At 40.6% G+C, this 27,636-nt stretch overlaps 2 protein-coding genes across 7 annotated transcripts in view; one reads left to right on the top strand and one right to left on the bottom strand.

Annotated features, from left to right (window-relative positions):
- Window positions 1-5: 5 nt before the first annotated feature.
- Window positions 6-7,977, top strand: TMEM41A (transmembrane protein 41A). Its single transcript, XM_053389773.1, has 5 exons — window positions 6-225; window positions 3,420-3,573; window positions 5,672-5,833; window positions 6,622-6,760; window positions 7,577-7,977. Exons 1-5 carry the CDS (start codon window positions 125-127, stop codon window positions 7,798-7,800), a joined length of 780 nt encoding a protein of 259 aa, XP_053245748.1. The 5' UTR covers window positions 6-124; the 3' UTR covers window positions 7,801-7,977.
- A 2,754-nt stretch (window positions 7,978-10,731) lies between these two features.
- The window catches only part of MAP3K13 (mitogen-activated protein kinase kinase kinase 13), a 75,755-nt gene continuing 58,850 nt past the window's right edge, over window positions 10,732-27,636 (bottom strand). For 5 of the 6 annotated variants that reach the window (XM_053389764.1, XM_053389760.1, XM_053389762.1 and 2 more), the window contains 11 exons: window positions 27,460-27,618; window positions 27,127-27,285; window positions 26,292-26,400; window positions 25,291-25,400; window positions 24,608-24,724; window positions 23,750-23,887; window positions 22,026-22,740; window positions 21,767-21,837; window positions 17,502-17,558; window positions 16,776-17,073; window positions 10,732-15,999 (listed from right to left, as the gene is read on the bottom strand). In XM_053389764.1, coding sequence (XP_053245739.1) covers window positions 15,898-15,999; window positions 16,776-17,073; window positions 17,502-17,558; window positions 21,767-21,837; window positions 22,026-22,740; window positions 23,750-23,887; window positions 24,608-24,724; window positions 25,291-25,400; window positions 26,292-26,400; window positions 27,127-27,285; window positions 27,460-27,618 — 2,035 coding nt within the window. In that variant the 3' untranslated portion in view covers window positions 10,732-15,897. The remainder of the gene's footprint in view (window positions 16,000-16,775; window positions 17,074-17,501; window positions 17,559-21,766; window positions 21,838-22,025; window positions 22,741-23,749; window positions 23,888-24,607; window positions 24,725-25,290; window positions 25,401-26,291; window positions 26,401-27,126; window positions 27,286-27,459; window positions 27,619-27,636) is intronic. The other variant, XM_053389765.1, reaches the window with a different exon arrangement.

Raw genomic sequence — 27,636 nt, 5'->3', positions numbered from 1 at the left:
TCCTCTGTTTGTGTGAGGGCGGGGCGCCGCGTCACGCGGGGGCAGGTCCCGGAGTTCCCCGCGCGGCGCTTTCCGTTCCTCGTCGTTTTCCGTTCCTCCCGGCGGCCGTTGTGAATGCTCCGCTATGCGCTCCCTCGGAGGGTTCTTGCTGGTCCTGGGGGCGGCCACGGCGGCGCTTTACTTGCTGTCGGTGCGGCTGCCCGGAGAGCCGCGCGCGGGGAGCGGGTGAGTGGGACTCTTCCACGGGGCCTTCGAGGCGGTTGTGGCTTGGCGGGGGCCCCGCTCGTGGAGCTGGGATGCTGCGCTCTTCCCAGGGAGGAGGAGGAGAAGCGAGCCTCGGCTTCATTAATGCCTCAGCGGCTTCTTCTCTCTTCGGGATTGTTGACTTGCACTCACTTGCCCTGAGAGCAGAAGGTCCTGGGTTTCTGCTGAGGGCGCCTGCGACTGTGATTGACAGCGAGCCTAAAAATACACCGCCGCCGAAATCCGATGCTGCCCTTCGCGTGTGCGGTGCTCGGAAATGTGCTGCTGCATGCTCTGAACTAAGTTTAGGTGTGTAGGAAGTTGTTATGAAACAGCCTCGAGATGTTCAAGTGGTCTCGGGTACCCGCTGAGCTGAAGTGAGTTGGTGCCCCCTTTCACCATACATTTAAAGCACGTACACACTAATAATCCTGGAAAATGTAGTTTGCTCCTTATGGTACTGCAAATCCCAGCACCCTTAACAAACTGCAGCTCCCAGGATTATTGTTTTTTCGAATGTGGGGCAGGGGGCAGGGAAAGAGGGACGTGCTTTAATTGTGCTTTAAATGTATGGTATGTGTACACAGCTGTAAGTAATGACTTGTGGACTTTGGAAGGCACTATCCTCTTATTCCAAAATTGCTGACAGATTGATTGATTGTAACAAAAGCAGTGGTGCAGTCTTAAGGTCATTTGGACTCTAGACTTAATAGTTGTAACTAGAGGCTCTTCAGATGGTAGTGTGTTGTGACACATCCTTCAGAATCTAGCACCACTGAGCATAAGCTGTGTTTCGGTTTTGTTTTTGATGCTGTTTCAAGAATGCTTGTCCCACAATAAATCTGTTAGTCTCTAAGGTATCACAGCATGTTAGAATTTATTCAGTAACATACAGTACTACTCTTCAATCATACATGCCTTGGTGCATATTTCAAATGACTTCTTGCTGCTTGTTCATCCGTCCGTGAACTTGCAGTGGCAAGCTCAGCCACAGAATAGCATTTAATAAAGAGCACTCCACACTTCAGATGCCTTGCTTCAGGCAACATCTTGCTATCTAAAAGTAAGAGTTGTAGAGGTCTTAAAGCAGAAAGGCTTGGGTCTTTCCAGAACAACGAATATAGCTTAGTGAGAATTGAATGATCCTTATGACTGACCTCTGTCAGTAGTTTTTAGGGGATCAGCTTCTCATTGTAGAGAATATCACTGATTTTTCCCTCATTTCCTTTTTACTTTAGGTTATACACATATCAGGAATTTGAATAGCTGTTAAGTTTTAAACAGTTGTAAAACCAGCGGCCTGTCTTTGCCACAAAATCAAAGCTAAGCAGTAGCCCACCATACCCCACAGGTACCAGAATTCACTGCAATTCTTTTCTGCAATTCCTAACTCAGCAAGTATCTTGTAGTAATTAAGGCTGTATTTTTAAAAATGTAATCAACTGTTTGCTTCAGCAAAATATGTTGAAATCTGAACATGATTGTTTCCCAATTTGAATTTTCATGAGCAAATAGCGATATGCAGAACTGATGCATTTCACAGACTGACAAATCCTGAGCACTGTGGAAAAAATACAGCCTAAATTATAACTCTCCATCTGTGTTAGATTTCATTTAAGAAGGATTCTAACTTTGAATTGCTGCCTCTGATGAATCTCACCAATGTATACTGTACTAACAATTTAATACGTGGCTTGCTTTCTCAATTGTCCAAAGTTCTAGTAACTAGCACCTTCCTTGCTTTGCTGAAATGTTGCACCTTTATGCTCTGTGTTAGCATTAGGCCACAAGGTAAAGATACTACACTTGTTTCTGCTTGAAAAGTTAATTGCTGAGTTCTTGTTGAAACCAAGCAATGAATGAACGAATGGCATGAATAACTGTGTGGTCACAGTTTAAGAGAAGGGCATACTGTTAATGCCAGAGCTATGGCTGATTGCATGGACCTGAAGTATGTTTACAGCCTACTAGATTCTTGAATTGCAGTAAAGTTGTGAGGTAGAGAAGTTTATTAGGCTGACCTGCAGACAAGGATTTAGTTCTTAGAACAAAGGAAGAAGAAAAGGAGCAAGCTGATTACTATCTAAGGGGAACCATATGTTAGTATTCATGTTAGAAGCATGCACATAGACTTCAGTTAAAATACAGATAAAAAGCTCAACATTTATTAAGTTTTATAATTTCTTATCTCTCTTCTGATTTTCCACCAGCATGAGCATGCACACTAAATGACAGTATACTTTCAATATGTTTATCGCTGCTTGTTTCCAACACGCACTCCATTGTCCTATCTCTGAAAGACTGAGGATGGATGACTGGTTGTATCTGATTCTCTATCCCTTCAGTAGTATAGAGGCTTACCTAGAAGCCAACAGGAACTGACCCCACTGACCAATGTCCTTTGTGGGATTTTAAACTGGCCCAAATGACTCTTTTTGAGTGGTGCAAACAATGGGCCTCTGTTTCTGCCTAGTATCCTGTCTTCTCTTGGGGAAGGCATTCCTTTGTACATTTTCTTACAAACTGAACCCACAGTTTCCTGATGCTTCCTGATTCTTAGTTCCCTCTTCCTGTAAATACACACACACCTGTGCCTACACAGTTGTGTGGTTGAATTGTTATTTTACTGCATTCATAGTGTGCATGTGTTCTGATGAGTGGTGATTTATGCTATTATTCTTGCTGACTATCTCAGGTACATCCAGCTATAGGTTTATTGTTCTTGCCTGGTTGGCATAACACTGTACTGTAGGCTACAGTATTCTGTAACCGCCTGCTGGCCAATTCCTCCCTCTTCTCCCATCCTATTGGGGCTTATGATATTTTATAATATTCACAGTCTTATGTAGATTTAAGTGGTACAGAAATAGAATTCGTAGTTTCCAAAAGAAGTTGGGCAGCCTGAGACCTGACGTGGCAGTTCCCTCACCACATTCCAGATGATCAGGCACGTGTTGCAAGAAAGCATAGTGCTGTTGCAACTTGGATACTTAACTTTTTTAATTGTCCTACAAAAGCACATGTTGCAATAAATATGTTAATATTTAAGATGACGTAGTATTTCTTGCTTCATTCCCCTTATTTCATAATTTTCCATGTGTTTGTCCATAGAATGAAAACACCTTCATTGGCAGCGTATGTTCACAACTGAACTGATTATCCTCTTTGTTTATCAGGTCACTAAAGTTTCCTTCAGACCTAGAGGAACTGCAAAAGCTTGCAGAGTTTCTACGGTACTACAATAGAGAACACCATACTTATGTGCTGCTACTGTTCTGCAGTGCCTACCTATACAAACAGTGCTTCGCCATACCTGGCTCCAGTTTTCTGGTATGTATAATACCTGCAAAGCTCCAAGATTTTGGCTTTGCAGCATGCTGCTGAAAACCCATCTGGTCCTTTCCCCCACTTTCAGTGCCTTTGGAAGACTTGCCTAATAACTCCTGGAATGCTACTTAAAAGGTAAAGGGACCCCTGACCATTAGGTCCAGTTGTGGCCTACTCTGAGGTTGCAGCGCTCATCTCGCTTTATTGGCCGAGGGAGCCAGCGTACAGCTTCCGGGTCATGTGGCCAGCATGACTAAGCTGCTTCTAGCGAACCAGAGCAGCACACGGAAACGCCGTTTACCTTCCTTACAGAGCGGTACCTATTTATCTACTTGCACTTTTTGGGGTGCTTTCAAACTGCTAGGTTGGCAGGAGCAGGGACTGAGCAACGGGAGCTCACCCCATTGCGGGGATTCGAACCACCGACCTTCTGATCAGCAAGTCCTAGGCTCTGTGGTTTAACCCACAGCGCCACCCATCAACTAGAGGCTAGATTACACTCTTCCTAGGGCCTGGGCTACTCCATTCACATACAAATCATGTTGAATTCTATATTTGTGGAAATTCCCTTAGACTACCCACAGCAGAATTCACTGAGAGCAGGCTTCCTCAAACTTGGCCCTCCAGATGTTTTGGGACTACAATTCCCATCATCCCTGACCACTGGTCCTGCTAACTAGGGATCATGGGAGTGGTAGGCCAAAAACATCTGGGGGGCTGAGTTTGAGGAAACCTGACTGAGAGTGTTACTATGCTCTTCAGAAGAAATTGTCAGAGTTCAACATGCATTATTAATGCCTAAACTTTCCAACAACTGAGATTGTCCTCGTGAATAACTGATTTTAAAACTAAGCTCAGTAACCATCCATGAATGTCCCACCATTCTCTGGCTTATTGCTCAAATACCAACTTCAGTGAAAAAAGGATTAGTTAGTGAGAGGAGGCAAAAAACAAAAAAATCATAATCATAGGGTGTCAATTTCCTTAATTCTGATATTTTGACTTCAAGAATCCAATAAATGTGCACCATGTGTTTACAAAGTTATCTATTGATGGTCATAGCTTTATCCCCACCAGATTTTTTATGTTGCTAACCTATTTTATGATTGTGCACTTTTAATTGTATTTTAAAATTTTATCTGCAAGTCACCAAGAAAATAATGCTATTGAATAGCCTTATATAAATATAGTCAATAAAATACATAAATAAATGCTAGAATTCTGAATCAACTAATGACTAAGGGAAATAATTTTTTCAGTATATGATTATTTTATGGAGTTCTCTGCAACATGAGTTGATGGCCAGAAACTTAGGTGGCTTTTAAAGGGATAGACATGAATCTGTTATTTATTTTTAAATATATAGTTTGATATAATAAAAAATATCTAATGAAAGGCTTGCAGAAAAACAGTAAAAATACAAGAATAGCAATCAGTAAAATTTCCTAAAAACTAGATAAAAATGAGAATATAATACAAATATATTACAGACTAAAAAATTAAGAGAGTCCGGGTAGCTTGGGTGTAAACCTAAGTTTTTAAGAGGTGTATTATTGTCTTCACCTCATGAATCAGAGGGAAGGCATTCCAGAGTATGTGTGCTGCACTGTCACCATGTAACAACCTGCTGATCAGCCAGCAGGGTCTTCATGAAAGATTGGCTAGGCCTGTACTGGCAAAGGCAATCTACTAGGTATTCTGATCCCAAGTTGTTAAGAGTTTTTAATGTCCACATTAAATGTTATGTGTAAAAGTGGATTTCCCCTGAGCACATCAGCAGCTGTCTGGTCACCCCACATGTATCGCATTGCAATAGTCTAATCGATAGTTCCTGATGGGCAGGTCTACAAATGGGTTTTAGTTAAGAAAGCTAAGTAGCACCTTCACCTACTGTGTATCTAGCTTCCAGTTGCCAGGGAGGTAGCATAAATATTTTGCCTTTTTGCTCTGTGGACTTCCTGGCTAGAAACACAGTGCCGGACTACACAGACCATTGGTCTGATCTAACAGAGCTGCTCTTGTTTCTATGGTTCATAGAGTCCTTCATGCTTTCCCCACAGTTTATTATGGACTGGATCACTGTCTAGTTTTGCTCTAACAGAACATCCTTGCTGGGGCTCTCTTTGGACCATGGATGGGACTCCTGTTGTGTTCTGCCTTGACTTCTGTGGGTGCCACTTGCTGCTATGGGCTGTCCAATGTGTTTGGGAAAAAATTTGTCACCTACTATTTTCCTGATAAGGTGGCCATGCTTCAAAGGAAGGTAAGTCCCAATCACCTATAATATTTTGGTCAGTGCTTTGTGACTGGGTAGTGCATTATAGAGTTGGAAGGGACCCTGAGGATCATCTAGTCCAACCCCCTGCAATGCAAGAATATGCAGCTGCCCCATATGGGGATTGAACCTGCAACCTTGACTTTATCAGCAGCATGCTCTAACCAACTGAGCTATTCAAGTCTAGCTGTCAGGAATCTGCAGCCAGTATGTTACAATACAATAGCTGGAATTAACAGAAAACCCTTCTTGTGAAATGTATAATTTATAGCTCTTGTAATATCGTAATTGCATATAGAAGGGGATTCCAAGGCTACATTCATGCTACCTATGTAGGCCTAACTACTGAAACAAAAAGGGGTTTGCAGCAACCCTCTAGTCTAGACCAGGTGTAGTCAACCCCTTTTTTACCTACCGCCCACTAATGCATCTTTCTTGATGGTAAAATTTCCTTACTGCCCACCAGTGCTCGATGGGAGGAGGATTCAGCTTGTGCCATAGAACCCCCTACCGCCCACCTAGAATCCTGAAACCCCCACTAGCGGGCGGTAGGGACCAGATTGACAACCCCTACTTATTCTCTACCCTTTTTATTATGTCAGTATAGAATGGTTATATAATTTATTCCTCAAACCAGGTTTATTGGTAGTAATATCAGCTTGAGTGCATTGAATACAAGCTAATATTTGTATTACAAAATTTGTGTATGTATGTATGAGTTTGTGTGTACACACACACAGTATGACCAGATCTTGTTTCTTTTTTGTCTATGGCAGGTGGAAGAGAACAGAAATTCCTTATTTTTTTTCTTGTTGTTTCTGAGGCTGTTTCCCATGACTCCAAACTGGTTTCTGAATCTCACATCTCCAATCCTGAACATCCCTGTTACTCAGTTCTTCTTCTCTGTATTCATAGGTAAGATCAAAAGCACTCAATTTGTCTTAGTACTACCTAATATACTCTCCTCCTCCCTCTTTTCCATTTTAACTGGCAGTGCACGCTTGCTCATTCCCTACCACTTCTAGCTTACCTTTATTGTGTGGGTGTTCCAATTTGATGGACTATTTTCTGGCAGTAGTGGAAATTGCAATGTGATTATAATTGGAGGTATGCCCATTTGTCTGGGAGCCCCTTGAATGGCATTTTAACTAATGTCTGTTGAGCATTACAAATCATAGTGCAAAAAAATATATAGTTATTTGATTTTGATTTGTAGAGAGAAAAAAATACTTGCTATTTTTATGGGCTTTTCTATATTTCTTGTCTCAGGGAGCACCAGGAAAAACTGGTAGAGTTTATAATCCTCCTTAAACACACGCTCCCTTAATGTGAAAATTGATCATGTCCCTAAGGTAACATTAAAGTACACCAGTTCTCTGTAAGGTACATACTGAAAAACGTGCTTCTCATAGAGTAGCTTAAGACAATATTTTGTATAGTGCAGGCTCTTGTTGGGGGGAGATGACAAATACCCTTTAATTGTGCAAGCAAGAAACATTTCCCATCCTTCTTGAGCAGTGGAGAATATTCTTCAAGATGCTTAGTCCAAATCCCAAGTACTTTCTCTCTGCTGACCCTTCTTAGTTTTGTGTACGTATTTTTTCCTTATACATTCCCAAATGTGTTCTCCTTAGCATTTGCACATTCAAGCTCTTACCTTATCCACAGGTCCAAGGCAAGTCTGAAAAATGTGAAAGTTTTGCTTATATGAGTATTCTCTTACTTCTGCAGGCCTCATCCCGTATAACTTCATCTGCGTCCAGACTGGTTCAATCCTTTCACAGATCACCTCCCTTGATGCTATTTTCTCCTGGAGTACTCTGTTCAGGATGTTGGCTATAGCCATGGTGGCATTAATTCCTGGGACCTTCATTAAGAAATTCAGTCAGAAGCATCTCAACTTGGACAAAAACAACCAGAGTGCCCATTTCCTCAATGGGAGAAAGAGTAGCTGAATGGGCTGGGTTAGGACCAGATATTATAGAAGTCTATTTATGGGAAAGGTGCAATTCTCCCCCCCCCACCAGCCCATTTTGTTTTTACTGAACTTTAAAATCCCTGGTGCAGGCTTGGGCATCTCCTTTCAGTAACACATAGACAGAAAACAATTTCTGCTCTTAGTGTGTGTGTTTTTTTTAATAATTAGACTTGCAAAACTCATTTTTAAAAGGTGCTCGCAACTGTTCCAATGTGTTCTGTAACAAGAATGCTGTCACTGGATCAGTTTTATGTCATGTGGTTTTGCTACCACTGACGTAGAGGTTGTAAATGATTATACCTGCCTAGAAATTTGAGGTTGCCTCCTACATGACAGCAAATTCAGGAAAAGATCACATACAAAGCACCCCTTACTGTTGGCAATCGCAGTGCATTCTACACACGCTTGACTGGCTGAAATACCAGCACCAACAACTGAATCCTATTATCTTCTCTATTGAGGAACCCATCTTGAGTGATTTTTCCTCCCTCTGCCTGCTTGGGAATCCCAAAGAAGAAAACTAGGTTAATGTAGGCTATGGGAACTATTGAGGCTTGAAGGACTGGTTTATTGGTTTCCTTTCCTTGTAGGCTGGAGAAGTGGTGGTAATGAAGTCCACATACTGGCTTTGTTCTCAAAGCCTCAGTACCTTGGTTACTCTGGCAGCAGCAACTGTACTTACTGTAAAGGTAGAACAGGTTTAGTAGAATTATGTCAGTGCTGTTGCTTTCACAAATCTAAGAGATCTAGTTAAGGATAGGTAGGGAGATGAGAGATGCCACTTCTACATCTGCCTTTGTGGGGAGCTACTGAGGTGTAAAGTACTCCTACAATCGTGTACTGACTGCTGATGAAATGGAGTATCTTCCACTTTGTTGCAATTCCCCAGGAGAGTGTACTATGTAAAATGGCTCCGGGATATCTCTTTGTTCAGGTTTTGTGTCTATTTTAACCTCCCTATCACTTTTTTCTGTGCCTCCTGGAAAACCACATTCTCTGCTTATGCTGTATTTTGTCTTCATTGAATAATGGACATGGTTGTGTCACTAGTCCATTAGATAATCCACTGCTTAAGGGGTGAGAAAACTTATTTATGAGTGAGGTCATCCTTTTTCCTTTGCTTCTTAAGAGTATACAATCAGCCCAGAGACGAAGCCCTATCACTTCATCTCAGTATTCTGCACCCCACCCCCTTAGAAAGTATTTGGTAGTGGTCAACAGCCACTATTACAAAAATCTTTCATCGAGTTACCTTTTTGACAAGGGTCTAATTCTCACTGAAGTTTTAGAATTGGAAGGGACCCCGAGGGTCAACTGTGAAGTTTTAACTGGGCAAAACCACTACTTCAGAGTGCAGGTGAAGATGCGTCCTTTTATGTTCTATACAAAAACAAATAAAATCCCTTCATATAGAACACTAGGTGTTGGTAAGGCAGCTAACCTAGAACCCTTTTTTGCTGTTCGATGTGACAATCTGACCACCTCAAGTGTAAGTACTAGGCTAACGTTTCAGGAACTCCTGCATGGATCGTTGGGTTTCTTGTGAAAATTATTAATCTACCATATCTGTGCTGGAAGAGGTGGCTTTGTTAAACACTTTGCTATCCTCCACTAAAGTAACGGTATTATGCTAAACTTGTCAACATTAATGACAAGCTTCTCAGGATGGTATTAGCAGACTCCATGTGAGATCATAACAAACACTGATGTAACAATTGTAGCAATTTGGAACTGAGACAAGGGCAAAAGAAAAATGTCTGACTTCAATTAGTCTGTGCAAAAAAATATGTCTTAATCAAGTGCCTTACCTCCTGTGTGTGTGTTTACATGGAAACTGTATTATCAGATAAATGTTGGTGAAAACAGTGGTGTAAGGTGTTGTTTGTATAAAAGGAACACGGTATATGTTTAGCTGCTTAGTGACATCTAAGCACTGTGCATTTAAGAGCTCCTCCTTTCCAACTTACAGACAAACTAACTGGGGGAAAGTTCTGCTTCCACTCAGTAGCTTAGCTTCCCCTTTCAGCAAGAAGCCACAAGGTAGCTGTTTTAACTCATTTGCACCTAGCCTATGTTCTCCAGCAGTCCTAGATTCCAGAATACTTTGTACTTGGCCTCCACAAAAGCAATTTGAAGTTATATCCTAATCTTGTCGAGATTTTCCACTGTTTCTGTGTGCTAAGGAAAGGTTCCCTTCACATAGAACATGGCACAGCCCCCATTGTGCGCTAATCTGATTATCTGGGAAACACGGCAAGTATTGAGAAACTAAGACTGCAATCCTGTGCATACTTAGGACTACAACCTGCTGAAATCAACAGAATTGTGCTGAAAGTGTTGACTGTAAGATCATGTTGTTTGCCACGGAAACACACTCATCTGTTGCTAGAGGAAAAAAGCAGGTAACTAAAGGGGCCAGTGACAGCATACTCCCAAATGATTGTATTTCAGGAAAAAACCATTTAAAGTGTCACCAATCGGAAAATAATACAAGAGAATACACATTATTCATTGAACTCCTCCCTAGCTTTTAATGTAGGAGGATAATGTGGACTTTCACTATGTATGCTCTATGAAGTCATTTTCATTATTCTGCTGGCACTATTGACATATACCTTTCAGTATATAATTAGCAATCATACAAGTTATATTGTGGAAAGAGCTGTAGCTGAGTGGTAGACCATCTGCTTTGGATGCCAAAAGGTCTCAGGTGCACTAAATAGACCAATTGTCTGACTCAGTATAAGGCAGCTTCCGATTTCCTATTTTCCACAAGGTCCTGAAGAGAGAACAGTCTTTGGAAATACAGAACTGCATCCAGTGGTGTGTGGGCAATTTACCAAAGCATCCACTTTTGGGTGTAATACACACAGCTACAGTCACACACGACATAAGAGCCTATAAGCACTTGAGGTACACTGGCTTTTTATTCCATGCATCTGTTTTTGATAGTCTTGTTCCCAATTGTTATACACTGTTCAATACAAAACAAAACAAAATCAAGTTTGCTTCAGGAAGCCATAGAGTAGGGAGAAAAAAAACAGCATATGAAATGATTGTTTCAAATGACATGTAAAACCATTAACTCCCATTAGCCACCACACTGATTGTGCCATAGCTGCACCCAGTAGTTAAGAATGCATTATGAGTTGTGACTAAAACCTAATTAAGCAACTTCCCTTGAGTTCTCTCTGGTTTGCATTGCTTATTGTACACATACTGCAGATTGCTATCCCATTATTAGCAAACCCTTAATCAGGCAGATATAATGTTGTAATGCCATTGGCACAGAATAGTAAAAACACAGCCAAAAGGTTAATCACTGAGGATTGCACACATGGCAATACTGTCTCATAATCTGGATGACATGATTTGTTGGGTTTATGGCTTTCAGTTAAAGGGAACTTTGTTCTAAGAACTAAATCTAGACTCTGCAGCACAAGGCCATCCATTCCACTGACACCCCTAAGATGCTAACAGAGTGTTTGCACAAAGACTGAACTACTTTCCTACCCTACAACAAAAATGCACTGTTTTGTTGGTGCCAAGAAAGCATTTCTTGTGCTGCTTGCTCCTTGAACACAAAAGCAACGTAATGTGTGGAAGAAGCATGGTGGCTACCTACCCCTTTCTGCCAGTAAACTTGACACTGCTTTCTAGGGAAAAGGACAATTAAAGTGTGTGTTTCTCTGTACTAGTATTTCCAGCTACTATAGTTTTGTCTGTGTCTGTTAATATTTAATGCTTTGGAGTGTTGTTCCCAGAGAAGAAAGTAGGTATATAGTCAGTACCTTTTATTAGACCTACAGAACAAAGCAGGCTTTTTAGAGCCCAAAGTCACACAAATACCTGAGAGTCTGTTTCCACATTAAAAAGGACTTAGCCCTCACATTTAAGAGAGAGACTTAAAAACATAACCTGCATACTCTAAGAGAACATCAACCATTTAAAATCTCACCTCTGTTAAACCAATATAATTTTGGAGCACAATTCACCATCCATATTCTAGGGTTAGTAAGTCTATCTTTTTGAGGCACAACATTTACAGCATTTTTGTAATACAATAGTACAACACCATGTCTCTGCTTAGGGCCAGGCTACATGCTATGGCGTCACTGGGGCTAGTTCGGCCCCTCCCTACATGAAACAGCATGATCACATGAGATGCTCTGTTCCCAGCAGTGGCAATTACATGGAGTGTGGACTAGGAAACTCACAATATGATGATGCTGTATCATGTGATGAGTGCCCCTAGACATTGCAACACTAGGGAGAAACTCAGCACTGGTCTGGTATTTTCAGCCATTATCCTGGTGGTCATAACATATAGCCCAGCCCTCAGTTAACTATATAAACAATATCACAGCTCTCTAACTTAGAAAACTTGGGTGGCCTAGCTTGATTTTCCTCTCTCTTGGATCTCTCCACAGTCCTGAAATTTGCTAGAATTGTCTAAATTTACAAAAAATATTTGTGCATTTAAGAGTACCCAAAAGTTGAGAGTTGATAACAAAAGGTATAATGGCATGGGGAAAATATAAGATGATTAATCTTATTTCTGATTACATTTTCAGCTCTTTTAAAAATGACTTTCAGTTGAGCAAAACCTGTTCAACTTAATTGAAGAAAGAGGAAATGGCTCTGGAAGAATTCTCTCAATGGCACAAATCACAAATACCAGTTTTGAATATTCTACAATTAAGTATTAGATACACCAAAGCACAAGTTGCTAGTTGTTAACACCTGATTTTCATAACCACCAATTTACTAGCTGCCTTAAATTAATGCCCCTTTATTTCAACAGCTCTTTGGGGATCAAAGCAAAACTGGATTTTTTAAAATGGAAAGGAAAGCACAGGACACACACATTTATGAGGAGAGAGCATGTCCTTTGAGACCCCGGTTGTCATAACTTAATGAATTTTCCTTAAACCTTTAAGTATTCCTTCAACATACTATAACTGCAGGATGACATCTACAGATGCAGGCTGTGTGCAAATACCAAAAGAAACAACCAATAACAGACACAAGAGGCCATTAAATCAGACACATTTTCACTAATGTTAAAGACTCTGGGGAGAGGTTGTACTTCAATGCGAGAGCACATATGTTGAATGCCTAAGACTCCAGGCTCAATACCTCTAATTAAAAGATCACAGGACTTTCCTTTGCCCAAGACCCTGAGAAGTTATGCTTTAAAGCTGACAGTTCTACATTATATATCTGAGGCATTTCATACAAATGCTTCTTGCCCTAGAAAAGAGATGAAGACCACAGTGGGCTAACAATACCAAGTGCTTCATATGGGAAAAGCATCATGCAGCTACTTGTCATTCTTGACACCATCCTCCACTTTGTGTTATTGCGAAAAATGAACTTTTCAAGAGCATAGTCAGCTAACTGGGCTATGAAGGGAGCTACCAGCTGTTAAACTGGAGTCTTTATGCTGGGCTGAGCTGGGGGGAGGAGAAAGTGTCTTTATTGCCAAATTGTCTGATTCCATTAGTAATGCAGACAGTTTCCAATTCAGAGATCATCCAAACAACAGTACGGAAAGGTACCCATAAACATGAGAGTGTTAGTAATAGCACACTACGGACACAGTGTTAAGACCATATTAATGGAAGACAATCTTACTCGGCTACGAGTGATTGCCAAAGAAAGGAGAAGAGTAAAAACAAAGCAAAGCAATTGTCCACAGGGGCCAGGAAGAATGTGGTGAAACTCAAAGGAGAAACAAAGGCTGCAAGGTAGTTGTACTGATAGTTTGGATCATGCCAAGAAAGACATGCTTCCCAGAAGAAGCACCAAGCTAGGTGTCTGTGGTGGACTTGACAGGTGCAATAATGTGCTGCTTCCCCAACAGCTTGGTCCATACACCAATGGAATGGTATTTATTGAAGTGTGGAATAAACAGCATCTGTGGGTCCCCCCCAATAAAAGTAATTCACCCTTAAGCTTGCCAAGGAGTACAAGTGACCAGACAGAATTTCCTTCAGAGTGGGCACAGCTCAGATCAGTTTAGCGTAAGCATATTAAGCTTAAGGAATTCTTGTTCAATTTCAAGTGAACAGGGCTTATTTGCTTTTTTGTTGTTATTGTTTCATTCCGATATATCACAATGTTTAGGACTGCAGCTGGGAGGCTAAAGCATGCCAAGAGGTCTTAGATCTGCATCCTAACCATGTCACACTCCATGCACATGCAGCTCAGGACTGCTTTAATTTGCTTGTACGGGTCTACTCCCCATCCTAGTGTCAGTAGGCTGCTGCAGCCAGCAAGATAAGCATGGCCTATAACACATTATTAGGTCACAACATTAAGAAAACACCTTGGCTCCTCCTCCTCCTGGGATAAGTAGCCATGAAGCAACTGAACAGGGACCACCAATATGTTGTGCTACAATAAACCCTGCCTTTAATCTATAGAAATTAAAATAAATAATGACATAACTTAAGATTCATGTAGTCCAGCTACATAATTTTAAAATATGGAATAATTTAACTCATACAATACTGCTCTCTGTATAAGTAAATAATTTCCCTTCATTTTGCCACTAGACAATTAAAAAAAAATCAAATCAAATGTAAACAAACAGCATGCAACCCATCTTTGCCCTTCATTTTGGGGGTGGAGAGTGCGGGGTGCAACTGCTACTAACTACTATAAATATGGAAACTGCTAGGATACAATTTTACACTCAAGACAATGAACCGTTCTTCCCTGAATGAACTAGAAACAAGTTGAGGGCACAGCCAAAATTACTGGTAGAACTTTGGCTATAAAACCAAAATAGAACATTTTAGTGTTTTTGTTTTGCTTCCTTTGGATATGTCAGTTAAAGGAGCCATGGTTATAAACCTCAGGAAGTCGCTCAGGAAAAATGAGGTATTGCAGAAGGAAAGTGGGATACCATTCAAATAGGAAAGGCAATAGTCTTGGACCCTCTCCAATCCAAAATCCATCAATATGAAAATATGGCTTAGGCTCCCTCAGACCCAAGATGAAGGGCATTCTCTACTCATCATCACATTTCAATGTTACTTTCCACCAGTCACACCACTAAACAAGCAGAGGCCACTTGTTTGGTTCAGGCCAGACTATTCCCTTGGCTTCATCCAAGTACAATACTCCCTTACGGTGTTCAACATATAGTAGGAAAATTTCCAGTTTCTTCCTTCAGGATAGTCCTCAGGATGTACAGAATGTGCTTTTCCATGGCTTGTGAGTTCTTGATCTTCACTAATTTGATCGATTCATTTTTCATTGAAGGAAGCAAACAAAAGGCAGGTTGGAATGGAGAGGAAGGTAACTTAGAAAAACAGCATCTCAATTTCTCTCTATTCATCAGCCACTCCATGCTGTGTCTCCTGATCTCACAGTGGCATAGTGATGCTGGAAAATGCTGGAGAGAGGCTGAGGCTAGAATACAGCAGCAGGATGTCACAACCAACCAAATGCCAATTTAAAAACACAATTAGTTCCCACTCTCACATGCTAGGGGAGCAGTGACTCAAGATACACCTTTCCAGGAATGTGAACAAGTTCCTATTGAAAAAGTTACGCTGGTTACACTGATGGCATTTGTTCACAGTTTACCTGATCCACTGCTTCACTGGATGTGATCAAGTCATTGAGTTAACTTCCTTCATTTCCGGTCTTTCAGAGCCGCATGGCCTGGTCCCATGTCAAAAGTAGCATCAGATCCTAGCCTTATGCATGCTGTCTAAGACTCAAAAAGATTGTTGTCTTTCATAGGCTAGTCTTCTGAACTTCTTTCTGCAATCAATTATTTTGTCTATGGATACAGTTCACTCTTCAGAGTAAAAAGTGTTAAAATGCCAAAAATATGATACAATAGCTCAATTATTCAATAAAATACATCCCTGCCATTCGTGATTGAAATGCTCACCGAGAAACCAATTCATCAGAACATTTCTCCAAAGATTCAAGTTATTGCAGATCATCTGGGTGATGGGGTGGAGATGCAGCTTCTCAGAGGAATGAAGAGGGGATTCTGGGGGAATCAAAATGCCAGTTGATCAAACGACTGAAGGAGGGAGGAGATACATCTTTACCAAGTTGCAGAGCTGCAGGCTTTACTGGTCCTCACTGTTGCATCAGAGCATTCTGCATCTGAAGAGTCACCACCTGATTCTCCAAACTCTCCAGGATTCTGCATCACAAATCCAAGGGAACAACTTTTAAAATCATTTATTGGCATTTTATCTGTAGACAGAATTGTCCCTGGTCCATCTCAAAAAAAAAGCGAAAGCGCATCTGAATGTGCAGCTCAGCCTTTTGTTTTCTGGGAATCTGATGCATGCAATAGATTACTGAGCCACAAAATTCCTGACGTGATTCTGGCCATGTCCTTATATACTAGGATTGCCATATGTACGGATTTCCCCAGACATATCCAGAATACTGCAGTCGGCAGAAGTCTGGGCAGAAATCGGGAAAATGTCCATGAAAATTGGAACGTATGGTAGCCCATGTTGGCAGTGCCGTTTTTGCATAAAAATAGCTCAAAAATTGCATTTTTAAAGCGATTTTGCCCCAAAAGCTTGATGTACTAGTTTTGTTTCTGTAAAAATTCTTTTAAACCCATGGGAAAGCATGCAAATATACAATCCCACACAGATTAACTTTGGTTTTAATCTTTCATTAGTGTGGAGTAAATAAAGCTATTTGTCAAGTTGGCACTTGAGGGAACTGGCACAGCTGAACCCTGAAAAGGCTTCCTGTCTTCTCAATGAACTAAAACACTGGGGAGAAGTAAAACAATGGGACATCAAATAAAAATAGAATGATGTAAGAAAAAACTGATAGCGAAAGCAAAGGCTAGCAGAGCTCCAGTTGGAAACCTTGCAATGTATTTATTCAACAGCCCTAGTTTCCAAGCATCTAATTAATATTTTAACTTCAAGCAATGAAGAGAGTGTTACTGACCTCATAGCCACGTTCCTCTGGACATAACTTGCCAAGTGACATCTGTGTTTTCACCCTGCGTACAGCACTCTCCTTATCTGAAAGGCCATCAGACTGGGTAGATATCTCAATGGGGATTTCTGGAGTCTGTGACAACATCTCATCCAGCTTCTCAGCCCGTTGATCTTTACGCCTGTTGGCCAGCTCATCTGGGCTGTTGGAATGGTCACTGGTATTGCCCTCCTCTCCATCAGACACAGAGAGGTTCTCAGAGCTGAAGGTCGAGTAAGACTGGCAGCTGCTAATGCAACGATGCGGCCTGCAAATCCATAAAACATTAATGGGTTTGATTTGATTCAAAGGCTGCAAGCACTTGATCTAATGAGCAGGGTATTACAAACAAGGATGAGATGAAGGCCAAGTCCATTCCTAAAGATACATGAAGAACAGCCTTGGTAGATCAAACCAGAGGCCCACCTAGTCCAGAATCCTATTCTCACAGTGGCCAACCAGATGCTTATGTGAAGCCCACAATCAGTACAACGACCCTCTCCCACTCATGACCCCGAGCAGCTGGTGTTCAAAGAAATCTTGCCTCTGATACTGAGGTAGTACATAGCTATCATGAGTGGCAACTGATAGCCTTATCCTTTGTGAATCTGCCCAATCTTTTTCAAGGCTGTCCACAATGGTGGCCATTGCTGTTTCGTGTAATGGTGAATTCCACAGTTTAATTAAGTGCTGTACCTCCTTTTGTCTGTCCTGAATCTTCCAACATTCAGCTTCATTGGATGACCTCGGGTTCTAGTATTACGAGAGAGGGAGAAGAACTTCTCTATCCATGCATAATTTTATACACCTCTATCAAGTCCCCTTCCCTTGCTCATGTTTATTCTAAACGAAAAAAATTCCTCTGATTGGTTCCCATGGAAGAGGAAATGGGTACAACAGCCCCATGGCTGGTGTACTCTTCCCATTGTCCAGGGAATTGTCCAGTGAAGGATCAACTTGCCTCCAGAATTATCCCTTTTTGTCCTCTCCTTGCTGCCATCACAGGGAGACATCTAGTGTATCATATATAGCTGTTGTGATGCTCTCTTAGATTGCACTCTAAGTTAGGTTAAAATTACTATAGTACTGAGACACCAGAGACAAATCCATTAAAAACATTTTTAATAAGAAAGCCTCCAGGTTGCTAAATCTGAGGCTTCATTTCTTATTTTTATCTTAATCCTAAAATTCATACCTAGTCTTATTTTAGCCTACTGGTTCTCCTAGTAAATAGGTTGATATATGTAATGTAGCCCTATTTTGTTGTCATTTTAAGTCCTATATTGCCTTTGGCACTGAACAGCAGGTTACAAATTCAGCATTTTCTTATGCAATAAGATCTGAAAATATTGTTTTAGGGAACTATGGGGGGGGAGGGGACTACCAATCATTTATTCAAACTAACAGGAGGCAGCTTCTGAAGTTGAGAGAGCCAACGTGGGAGAGGATTCCCTAGAGAGCACTGCAAGGTGATGACAGTTTCATTAATGCAAAGCAAAAATCACTTTAGCAGAGATGTAGCTAAAACTAACAGTCAAAATGAAGATGGAGATCTGAAGCATCTTACTAAGTGAATTCTACTTCTCCCCAAAAGTACTTATATGAGCTGATATATTTTACAGGAAAATAAGGGTGTGCAATTTTGGGGCCAAACAAGCTGATCTGCCTTTAACACCTCACCACCACCATGACATTTAATAAAACTTAACTATGTCTTAACATCATAATATTTTTCTCCCCCCCACCCATCCACTGCCAGTGGCAACCAATGAAGAAATGTAGAATGTTGTGATTCCACAGACAGATCCCTCCCCCCCCACTAGTCTTTCTGGGAGAGAGAAAGATAAATAAATACATATTCTTGGTGGCACAAATATATTCAGCATCACTCTAGTTTGTCCCTTTGCCAAGACTTGACTCAGCAATCAAAAGAAAACCTGTGAAAATTATCAAGAATGCTAAGAAACAGGTATGAAATTTGGTCATCACACACGAAAAAACAGCCAAAAAATCCTGGCCATTCAAACCCAAGATGAAGAGCCCTTTGCCTTGAAGTGCAAAAACCCAGGACACATACAGGTAGGTGGCATGACCACACCACTTTGATTGCAACAGGGTAGGAATTCTCACTTTGGTTCAAAGCAGAAATGATGGAGGTGGCATGTAACAGCCTTTTCTCCCCTACCCCCAGGGTAAAAACTCAAGGGGCAATTCAAAGAGGAGAAGCTGTGGGCAACCAAGAGCAAAGCATCCACACCACTCACTAAAGTTTTTCTGCTCTCTATGAGTTTTCCTGGAAGAAATGGTATCAGGTTCAGTTACAGGTAAATCCAGTTAGACTCTACAATAGAAAGAATCAATGTACAGGAGTGAGCAGACAGTGCTGGTTTATGACTATTCTGGAACCACCAAAATAAAAACTGTCGAATGGCATCCATCTGAGAGTTTTTGAAGAAGTCAAATGTGAAATCACTTCAAATGGAAATATGTAACTTGTTCCTAAGATCAGCCTCCATGCCAGAAAACTGGAGAGTGGCCAATGTAACACCAATTTTTAAAGAGCGATCCAATGGGGAAGGCCAATTTTCTGGGGAAACTGGTGGAAAACACTGTTAAATATAAAATTACCAAGAATGGAAAAGAACAAGTCTTGCTGAAGCAGAACCGGCATGCCTTCTACAAGGGTAAGTCCTGTCTCATTAATCTATTAAAGTTCTATGAGCGTGTCAAGCAGCATATAGATAGAGAGGTCCAGTTGAGATATAGCATACCTGGACTTTCAAAAAGCTTTTGACAAATACGTCACCAAAAATTCTTGAGTAAGCTTTGAAGTCATGGGATAAGAGGAGAGGTTCTCTTGTGTATCAGAACTGGTTAAGTAAGAGGAAGCAGAGAGTTCTCCCAATGGAGGGATAAAAATGGTGGAGTCCCCCAAGAATCGATATTGGGATCTGTGCTTTTTAACTTATTCATAAAAGATCTAGAATTAAGAGTGAGGAGTAAAGTAGCCAAGTTTGCTGATAATTCCAAATTGCTCAGAGAGGTTAAAACAAAAAGGGATTGTGAAATGCTCCAAAAGTATCTCTCCAAACTCAGAGAATTGGCAATAAAATGGCAAATGCAATTCAATGTAAGCTAGAATTGGGGCAATTCCCCCCCACCCAAATTTTAAATATATTCTCATAGGGTCTGAACAGTTGGTGACTTGACCAAAAATGGGACCTTGGGGTTGCAGGGAGCAGCTTGATGAAGAGGTCACCCCATGTGCAACAGCTGTGAAAAATGGTAGGGATCCCTAGGGATTGATAATAAAACTGACACAATATCACAATGTTATCATACAGATGTTTGGTGTGACTTATTTGGAATACTGTATACAGTTCTGGTCATCTCACCAGGAATGGTACAGCTAGAAGGGGTTCAGAAAATGGTAGCCAAAATGACTAGAAGAATGGAGCAACTCCCCTTGGAGGAAAAGTTACATTAGGGAACCTTTCAGTTTGGAGAAAAGGTCAGCAAGAAAGGACATGATAGAAGTATATAAAATTATACATGGCACATAGAAAGTGGATGATGTTTTCTCCCCTCTTTCATAACACTGGAACTTCAGTAATCCAATGAAGCTGAATGTTGGAAGATTTAGGACTGACAAAAGGAAGTACTTTGCAGAGCACATAATTATAGAGCCTGATCACCAGCAAATTCCATAATATCAAGGATGAATGGAAATTTATCTCAACCCTACTTAACCATATCTACATTAAACCAATTAATTAAGGAATTCTCCCTCCTCTTCCCAGAACACATCCTGGCACAGTCCAGAAAATAACTATTTGGACAAGATGTTTGAGGGAGTAGTGGCTGTTCAACTCCAAACAGCCTGAGATGATACTGATTATCTAGATCCATTGCAATCTGGCTCAGGTCTAACTTTTGAAATGAAGCAAATTGGTTTTAATATGGAAGAAGTTTTACTACTGAATGATTTTATTCTGCAGTTTTATATTCTTAGCTGTTTTACTTATTTTTTAACCATTCAGGGAGGTATTGTTTTTAGATATTGTTGTTTTTATTCTTTTCTTTCTTACTTTAATGTTGTTTTAGCACCAGGCAAAAACCTTTTAATTTTCATAGGCTTTTAAAGTCTTCCTCCCCCCAACTGTTTGGAATGTTTTTATTCTTTGCTACCTCATTTGGGGATTTCTTTAAACTTAAAAGCAGACTACAAATGTCAAAAACAAATATACCAAAAAAATAATTTTTAATCATAGATCATAGAGCCTGCCTACTTTCCAAAAGCAAGTAGCGAATGCCTTTTATGTAGGAAAGAATCATGACTAATTGTGCTAGCAATTTTTCCAGATTTTTGTAGATAAGTCTCTTGTGCTTTTGCATACCAGAAAAAACTGTGGGGGAAACACATTAGAAGCAGCATCTCATGATTATCATGATCAGATCTAGACATTTTCAGTATAAATGTGACATGGATAGAGAGTTTTTATGCTATTTTTTTCTGGTTGTTTCCCTGTTCAAAGAACCTGGATAACAAATAATGTTACAGTCACCCCTCTTAAGTTCTCATCATGTTACAATGAAAAGGACGATTGGTCTTACCTGACGTGTAGATTTGGTGGATAAGGAAGGGTTCATTGGGGGGTAATGTTCACGACAAAAACAATCAGATCACAATAAGCACACACAAGCAAACACAGAAGGACAGAATAGAAAAGAAAATGGGAAGAAAAACCACTTAACTGACAGATTCGCCAAGGCAGGAGGAAAAAAAATGGAGATTATCTCCATCCCCCAGAATTCTGCTCTCCTGCCTTTGTCATAGCTCATGAACATTACCCAACCATTAACCCTTCCTCATCCCACCAAAATTTTAACTCCCCATCCTTTTGTTAAACCAAACCTTTGTTTAGCAATTACGATAAAAATAGAGCAGTTCAGTGTCCTACCTCTGTCTCCGTGGGAATTCCACTTCACTATCTACTTCCCCTTCTTCTTCTTCTGAAGAGTCATCTCCACTCTAGTAGAAGATTAAAGGCAATGTTATTTGCCACTTATTTACAAGCATACATCCACCTGAGCAACTTTCATGAAGGGAAGTCTCCAAAGATAGTATTCTACAGAAAGAACTAAGAAATTTGGGATGCATGAGAAAACAGCAAAATGTAAATCTGTCCATTGCTTCCAGGATGGGTGGAGGGATCTTACCTTTGGGATGGGTCGTGTTTTACCCGGCAGTCCTGGAGTACTTGCAGGATGAGATGAGCCAAGAGAAGACACTGATCTGTGGCTGCTGAATTCACCTTCCTCATTATTTCCAGGAAATTGCTTATTTGCATGCAGTGGTGCTTCAGACTTCTCCAGCCCTGGCTCAAGTGACTGTCCTTGATTTGCAGTATTTGTCCCCATCCTGCACTGTGGGCAAAGGTTGTATGTATCTCCTTTACAACATTCCCAATGATTAGCCTCGCCCTCCCCATTCTCGTTCTCCTCCAGATTTCTCCGTGAATCAGCTTCCATAGCAGCAGAGATAAGGTCAGGACTAGAACCAGACATCCTCCTTTGGGCGTGATTACTAAGAGGACTGCGTAGGGCTGCAGCAGGGCCAAAATATCGAAGGTTGTTAGCACAGTTGGCTATGTCCTGCCCATGGATGTTCATTCGGGGGTGATGCCCATGATGATGATGGGGGTGGTTCTGATGATGGTGAGATGGATGGGCCAAGTCATCTTGAGCTGACTGATTTTTCAAGATCCCTGTGAAATCATTGTAGCTGCCTTTGCTGTTTCCTCGCCGGTGGCGTGGTTTGCTACGGTAACGTCCTTTGTTACTGAGGGTTGACATCTTTGGACTTCCTGAAAGGGGAGAGCCACTAGGAGCCACTTCAGTGCTGGATATGCCGTCCGTCTTCAGCAAGTCAGGCCTGAGAAAGGATGCAAAAACCAGCATGCTCTCTATTAGAATTAACATATGCAAGCTTCCACTCTATGAAGATTTTCACATTATTTCCTTCATTTTTTGTCAACATGCCTATTGATAGATGACATTGAAGTAACACAGGTTTTGTTATAGGTCACATAGTGTAAACTAAAAATAAAATTTGGAATTGGTGGGTACCAAAGGAAGCATTGAGATGAACCAAAGGCATGCATACATCCAGTGGGCTTCTTGACTTTTTGCCTTAAAAAAAGAAAATTAGACCTGCATTCCCACCCCATGCTGCTTGCTTAATAATTCAGGTGAACATAGAATAAATCCTATAATTACTAATATGACTACCAGTTTGCAACAACAGGTTTTGCAGCAATGTGAATTAGCTGTAGCATTATGCTGAAGCACTGGTTTAAAAAAATGCTTGGCTACAAAAGCCCAGCTGTGATTTGTAGGCATTTACTTCTCAGATCTGTGGTGGTTCCACACTACCCACTATCAACAGATCACTACATACTGAAGAACTCCTCATTCTAAATGGCAAGGAGCAAAAATGCTGAAATGCCACAACCAATCTCCAGAAATAAAGCTGTCTAGATAACCCCTTAGTAAATTTAATCCAGGCCAAATATCAGCTGACCATTTTGCTAATATTAAAAGCACATTCTCTGATATAAAAGCTGCATTGGGTACTCTGAGAATTCCTAAATGACCACCGATAAAACTCTTTGGTCCAACATTCCGCTCTTAAATTGCACCTGCTCTACATTACTAAAACTTCCATGTTATTGGTGATCATAATCAAGGACACACATATCCCATCTTATAGATTGTCTAATTCAAGGATGCTGCACACCAGAAGATTTGTCAGTGCCACTTGAGTAATCAGTCATTTTGTGCAATAATGGATGCTGACCCTAGCAGATGTGGCTTCCTCATTTTGCAGATATATGCACATAATTGTGAAAAGCCTTTGAACATGTTTTTCTTATTTGGCTCACCGTTTAGTCTGGCCTCCAGGCTTGTGCGAGACTCCTCTCCTCTTCATCAATTTTTCCATTGCATTGGCATGGATTATTGGTCGGACTGGGTGACGCTTGTAAGTCCCAGGATATTTCTTTTCCACAGCTTGCTCCCGCCTGCACATGGATTAAAAATGAAATTTGTAATCTTTTCATTATAAAATGATTTTTTTAGAATATTTGCAATTTCCCCAAGTCAAAAGAATAATAAACAAATATTACAATCTGTTGTCCACGCAAGTGCTCATGTCAGCATTTTGGGTGGGAAACCTAGTTATTCTCTAGGCCACTGTCTTAAACTGGGGAGATGGGACCCAATACTAGGTAGAGCCTGATCTAAAGGGAGCAATAACAGCAGCAGCTCTACCACCAAACAAATATATGGTAAACAAAATTGGTATGTTTAGGTTAAAGGTGGGTCTGCATCTGAAGAGGTTGGAATATGCTGATCTAGGCAACAACTAATGTGACCATAAGTGCTGGTTGTGTTTCATATCAAGATTAAAAAACATGGATGTGCAATAGAAGTGTTGTGTTCTAAAATAAGCAGCTTTCCCCACAACAATCTTGATTAGAAAAAGAAGTGTCTGGAGCAGATCCATGGAAAAAATTAATACCAAGGAATGGCAATTGTTCTCTTGCACTATGTAAGGGAAACACAAAGAGAACACAATTTCCTGCCACTGAAGCAAATTACGCTTGTTTGTCATCCAGATCTCGAAACAGATCATTATGGGGTTGTTGTTTTAATCTGGAACAATCGGAAAACCTATGAATCCCTGCTTCTAATTATGTCATCTGCATGGCTACAAGGTACATCTATGTGGATGAGCGTACTTGATAAGCTCCTTTTCTCGAACCTCCAGCTGTAACATGATGGCACTGAGCTCCATGTACAAATTATTGGCTCTCTCCAGTTTTCTCTCATAATGTTCACGAATGTCCAAGGCATGCCTATGAAAAAGAAAGGAGAGCTAGAGGTGAGTGGCTTTTCCTGTAAGGGACAATTTGTACAGGCAAAAGGGGAGCTTAATAGATGTACTTAGACAGAATTATTCTCAGTTAAACATCTCATCTACCACTTCCAAGATGAGCAAATGATGAAAGTATCTGAATGTAATAAAACCAAAATCAGAGTTTAGATATGAATGAAGCACTCACTAAAGAGAACTCTGTTAAGATCCTTCTCCCATAATTCAGGGTCACCCAAGATAAGAGATTGACAGTAAATTCAGGACAAACAAACAAAAGTTATTTCTTTATACAGTGCATAGTTAACATAAGGAATTTCCTGCAACAGGATGCTTATCTCCTTAAAAAGAAATTAGACAAATTACTGACAGATAAAACTATTGACAGCTATTAGCTATGATAGCTAAATCGAACATCCAGGGTCAGAGGCAGACTGAATGTCCTGTTTGCATTCTTCCCAGAAATATCTGGCAGTCTCTTGGTGGAAACAGGATAGTTAATTGATCTGAATTAGCAAAGCTCTTCTCACGCACTGAAAGTCAACCGACCTGAGTTCTTCTCTTCTGCGACGAATAAGTTCTTCATCTAACCGGTGTATGCAAGTTCCTTCACTTTTAATCTTCTCAAAGTGCTTCTTCACTTCTTCTCTCCATTCAGCCTGCCAAAGCAATTTAGATGGAGACACAGCATAACTCATGGCAGTGACAACTGCACAATAAAGGATTGCACTACTTTAACATATTAAACAAGAAACCCAAGCTTCTTTATTCCAACAGTACTTTTGTGGTAGGAGGCCGCAAAGCTATCTGATCACCAGGCTTGACCAGGGACTCATCTTTTTAGCTGAAATTCTAACATTAAGTACAGACGTGTGTTGCAAATCTCGCCTAGCCTATAAAACTGATTGCCATTTCAAACCTATGAACAGCTTAATTTCTTCTCAAATCTGTAGCCAACTGCTTTTCAGGCCCAAGACAACATGGAGAGTATGCAATACTCAAGAAAATATAATAACAACTATTTATTTGGCTTTAGATTTCACACCACAATTCCTATGGATTTGCACTAAAATACAGGGTAGACATCTTGATCACTTCAGTAAAACCCTTTACTTTAATATTTCACTGGAACAAAATCTGCACCCTGCAGACACCATCCTATCAGGAGGTCCATTCTGCACAATGTTGGAATCAGGCCTTTTGTGTGACAGCACCTACCATTTGGAACTCTGTCTAACTGTATGTCACACAGGATTCTTCTATATTATCTTCTAGATGCCTGCCAAATATATTGCTCTTTCAACAAGCTTTTTAAAATCTTCATCCCACCTGTATCTAGCTTGGAATTGAATTAATTTTATGTATGTGCTGTTGTTTTTTTATTTACTGCTTTTTATTTATTGTAAATCACTTTGGGGTGCATTATGGGAAGAGATTCATAAATTGATGCCTGTGCTTTTCTCTTCCTATTCCTACCATACAAGTCTTATTAAAGAACACATGGCAAGCCAACAATACAGTCTGGTGCTAGAAAAAAAAAACAGATTTACCTGAGACTTGAAATAAGTCTCTTGAGGGGTGCCCAACACATCAGCAGATGCAATGTCAAGGTGCATAAGTGTCTGTCGAAAAGAGGGCCGATTCCGGGGCTTGCTTTGCCTGACAAATTAAAGAAAAACAGACAGGAGAGACCATCCAAACATAATTAAGAAACTATTTGGAATATTTTAATTGATGGTTTCATTTGAAATAGGCCTTTCTCACTGCCTATTAGAATACCACCCCCCCCTAAAGAAAAACAAAGGAGGCAGCAATCAGGAATACATAAATGTCAGTTTCCTTATTCCCCCTCCCATATCTAGCAAGGCAAACCAAACCCTCAATGTAACACTAATGTAGAAAGATTATTAGCTAGATATGAACACTATATCCTCTCACTTTGTTATTTTCCACGCATCCATTTCAGAAGCATCGTCACTTACTTTCCTTTCTCATCCCTTCCTTTCCAGCTACTAGAACAATTATGGTGGAAAAAGAAAAGGGCACCAAATTCAAAAAAGTGCTGAATTATGGTCACAAAGGAAGTATTAGGAGCATATTCGAAGTGTGTCCCCATTCTTCCTTTGCAGGCATGTGTATTCATATCAGTTCATACACTTGAAGAAGTTGTTTTCCCCCAAGCCAATGTATTATTCTAAACTGTGTTTTACAAAAGAACAGACTATAGTATCACAGTGTTAATGCCACTATCTTACTAGTCAGCGCAGACAGAGATCTCATGCTTCACTCTCATTTTGTGGGCATACTGTGGCGTTTTTGTACTGGGGGTGGAAGGGGAGTGTGCACAATACCAGCTGGGCCCAGTGTGGACAGAACAACCCTTACCATGTTTGCTTCATAAGGATCTTGAATCCATCTGGGCAAGTGGAGGGCACAGGAAGGTGCAAGCTATTACTGCCTACCCCCCAGATGATGGCTGAGGAGTCAACATCCTTATATGGAATCTCTCCAGTGAGAAGCTCCCACAAAACTACTCCAAATGACCTGATAGAAAGTGAGAGAGATAAAAATCAGAAAAACTGTATACAACAGGGAAGTTAAGGCTCAGATCTTCTAAAGCAAAGCTGCTAGTGATGCTAAGTCATGAGAACATAGTTTGTCTCAGAAGTTCTGTTGGAAACACTGAAACTGACAAGTACTTATCAATGCATTACTCACCAAATATCCACCTTTTCAGAGACAGGTTCATTGCGAATCACCTCTGGCGCCATCCAAGCTACAGTCCCTGCAAAGGACATTTTTGTACTCTTATCGCTGAGTTCTTTAGAAGTACCAAAATCTGAAATTTTTACTGTATCATTGTGAGTAACTAATACACTGAAAAGAAAAGAAAAA

The sequence above is a fragment of the Podarcis raffonei genome, chromosome 5 (assembly GCF_027172205.1).
Source record: "Podarcis raffonei isolate rPodRaf1 chromosome 5, rPodRaf1.pri, whole genome shotgun sequence".
In the NCBI taxonomy this organism is placed as follows: Eukaryota; Metazoa; Chordata; class Lepidosauria; order Squamata; family Lacertidae; genus Podarcis; species Podarcis raffonei.
Note: the sequence above shows the minus strand (reverse complement) of the source record. Positions and strands in the feature narration are given on the sequence as shown.

Excerpts from the sequence above, each read along its gene's own strand:
- TMEM41A (XM_053389773.1), top strand. The coding sequence starts at position 125 with ATGCGCTCCCTCGGAGGGTTCTTGCTGGTCCTGGGGGCGGCCACGGCG. Across the intron at positions 3,574-5,671 it reads TACCTGGCTCCAGTTTTCTG|AACATCCTTGCTGGGGCTCT; the intron begins GTATGTATAATA and ends TTGCTCTAACAG. Across the intron at positions 5,834-6,621 it reads TGGCCATGCTTCAAAGGAAG|GTGGAAGAGAACAGAAATTC; the intron begins GTAAGTCCCAAT and ends TGTCTATGGCAG.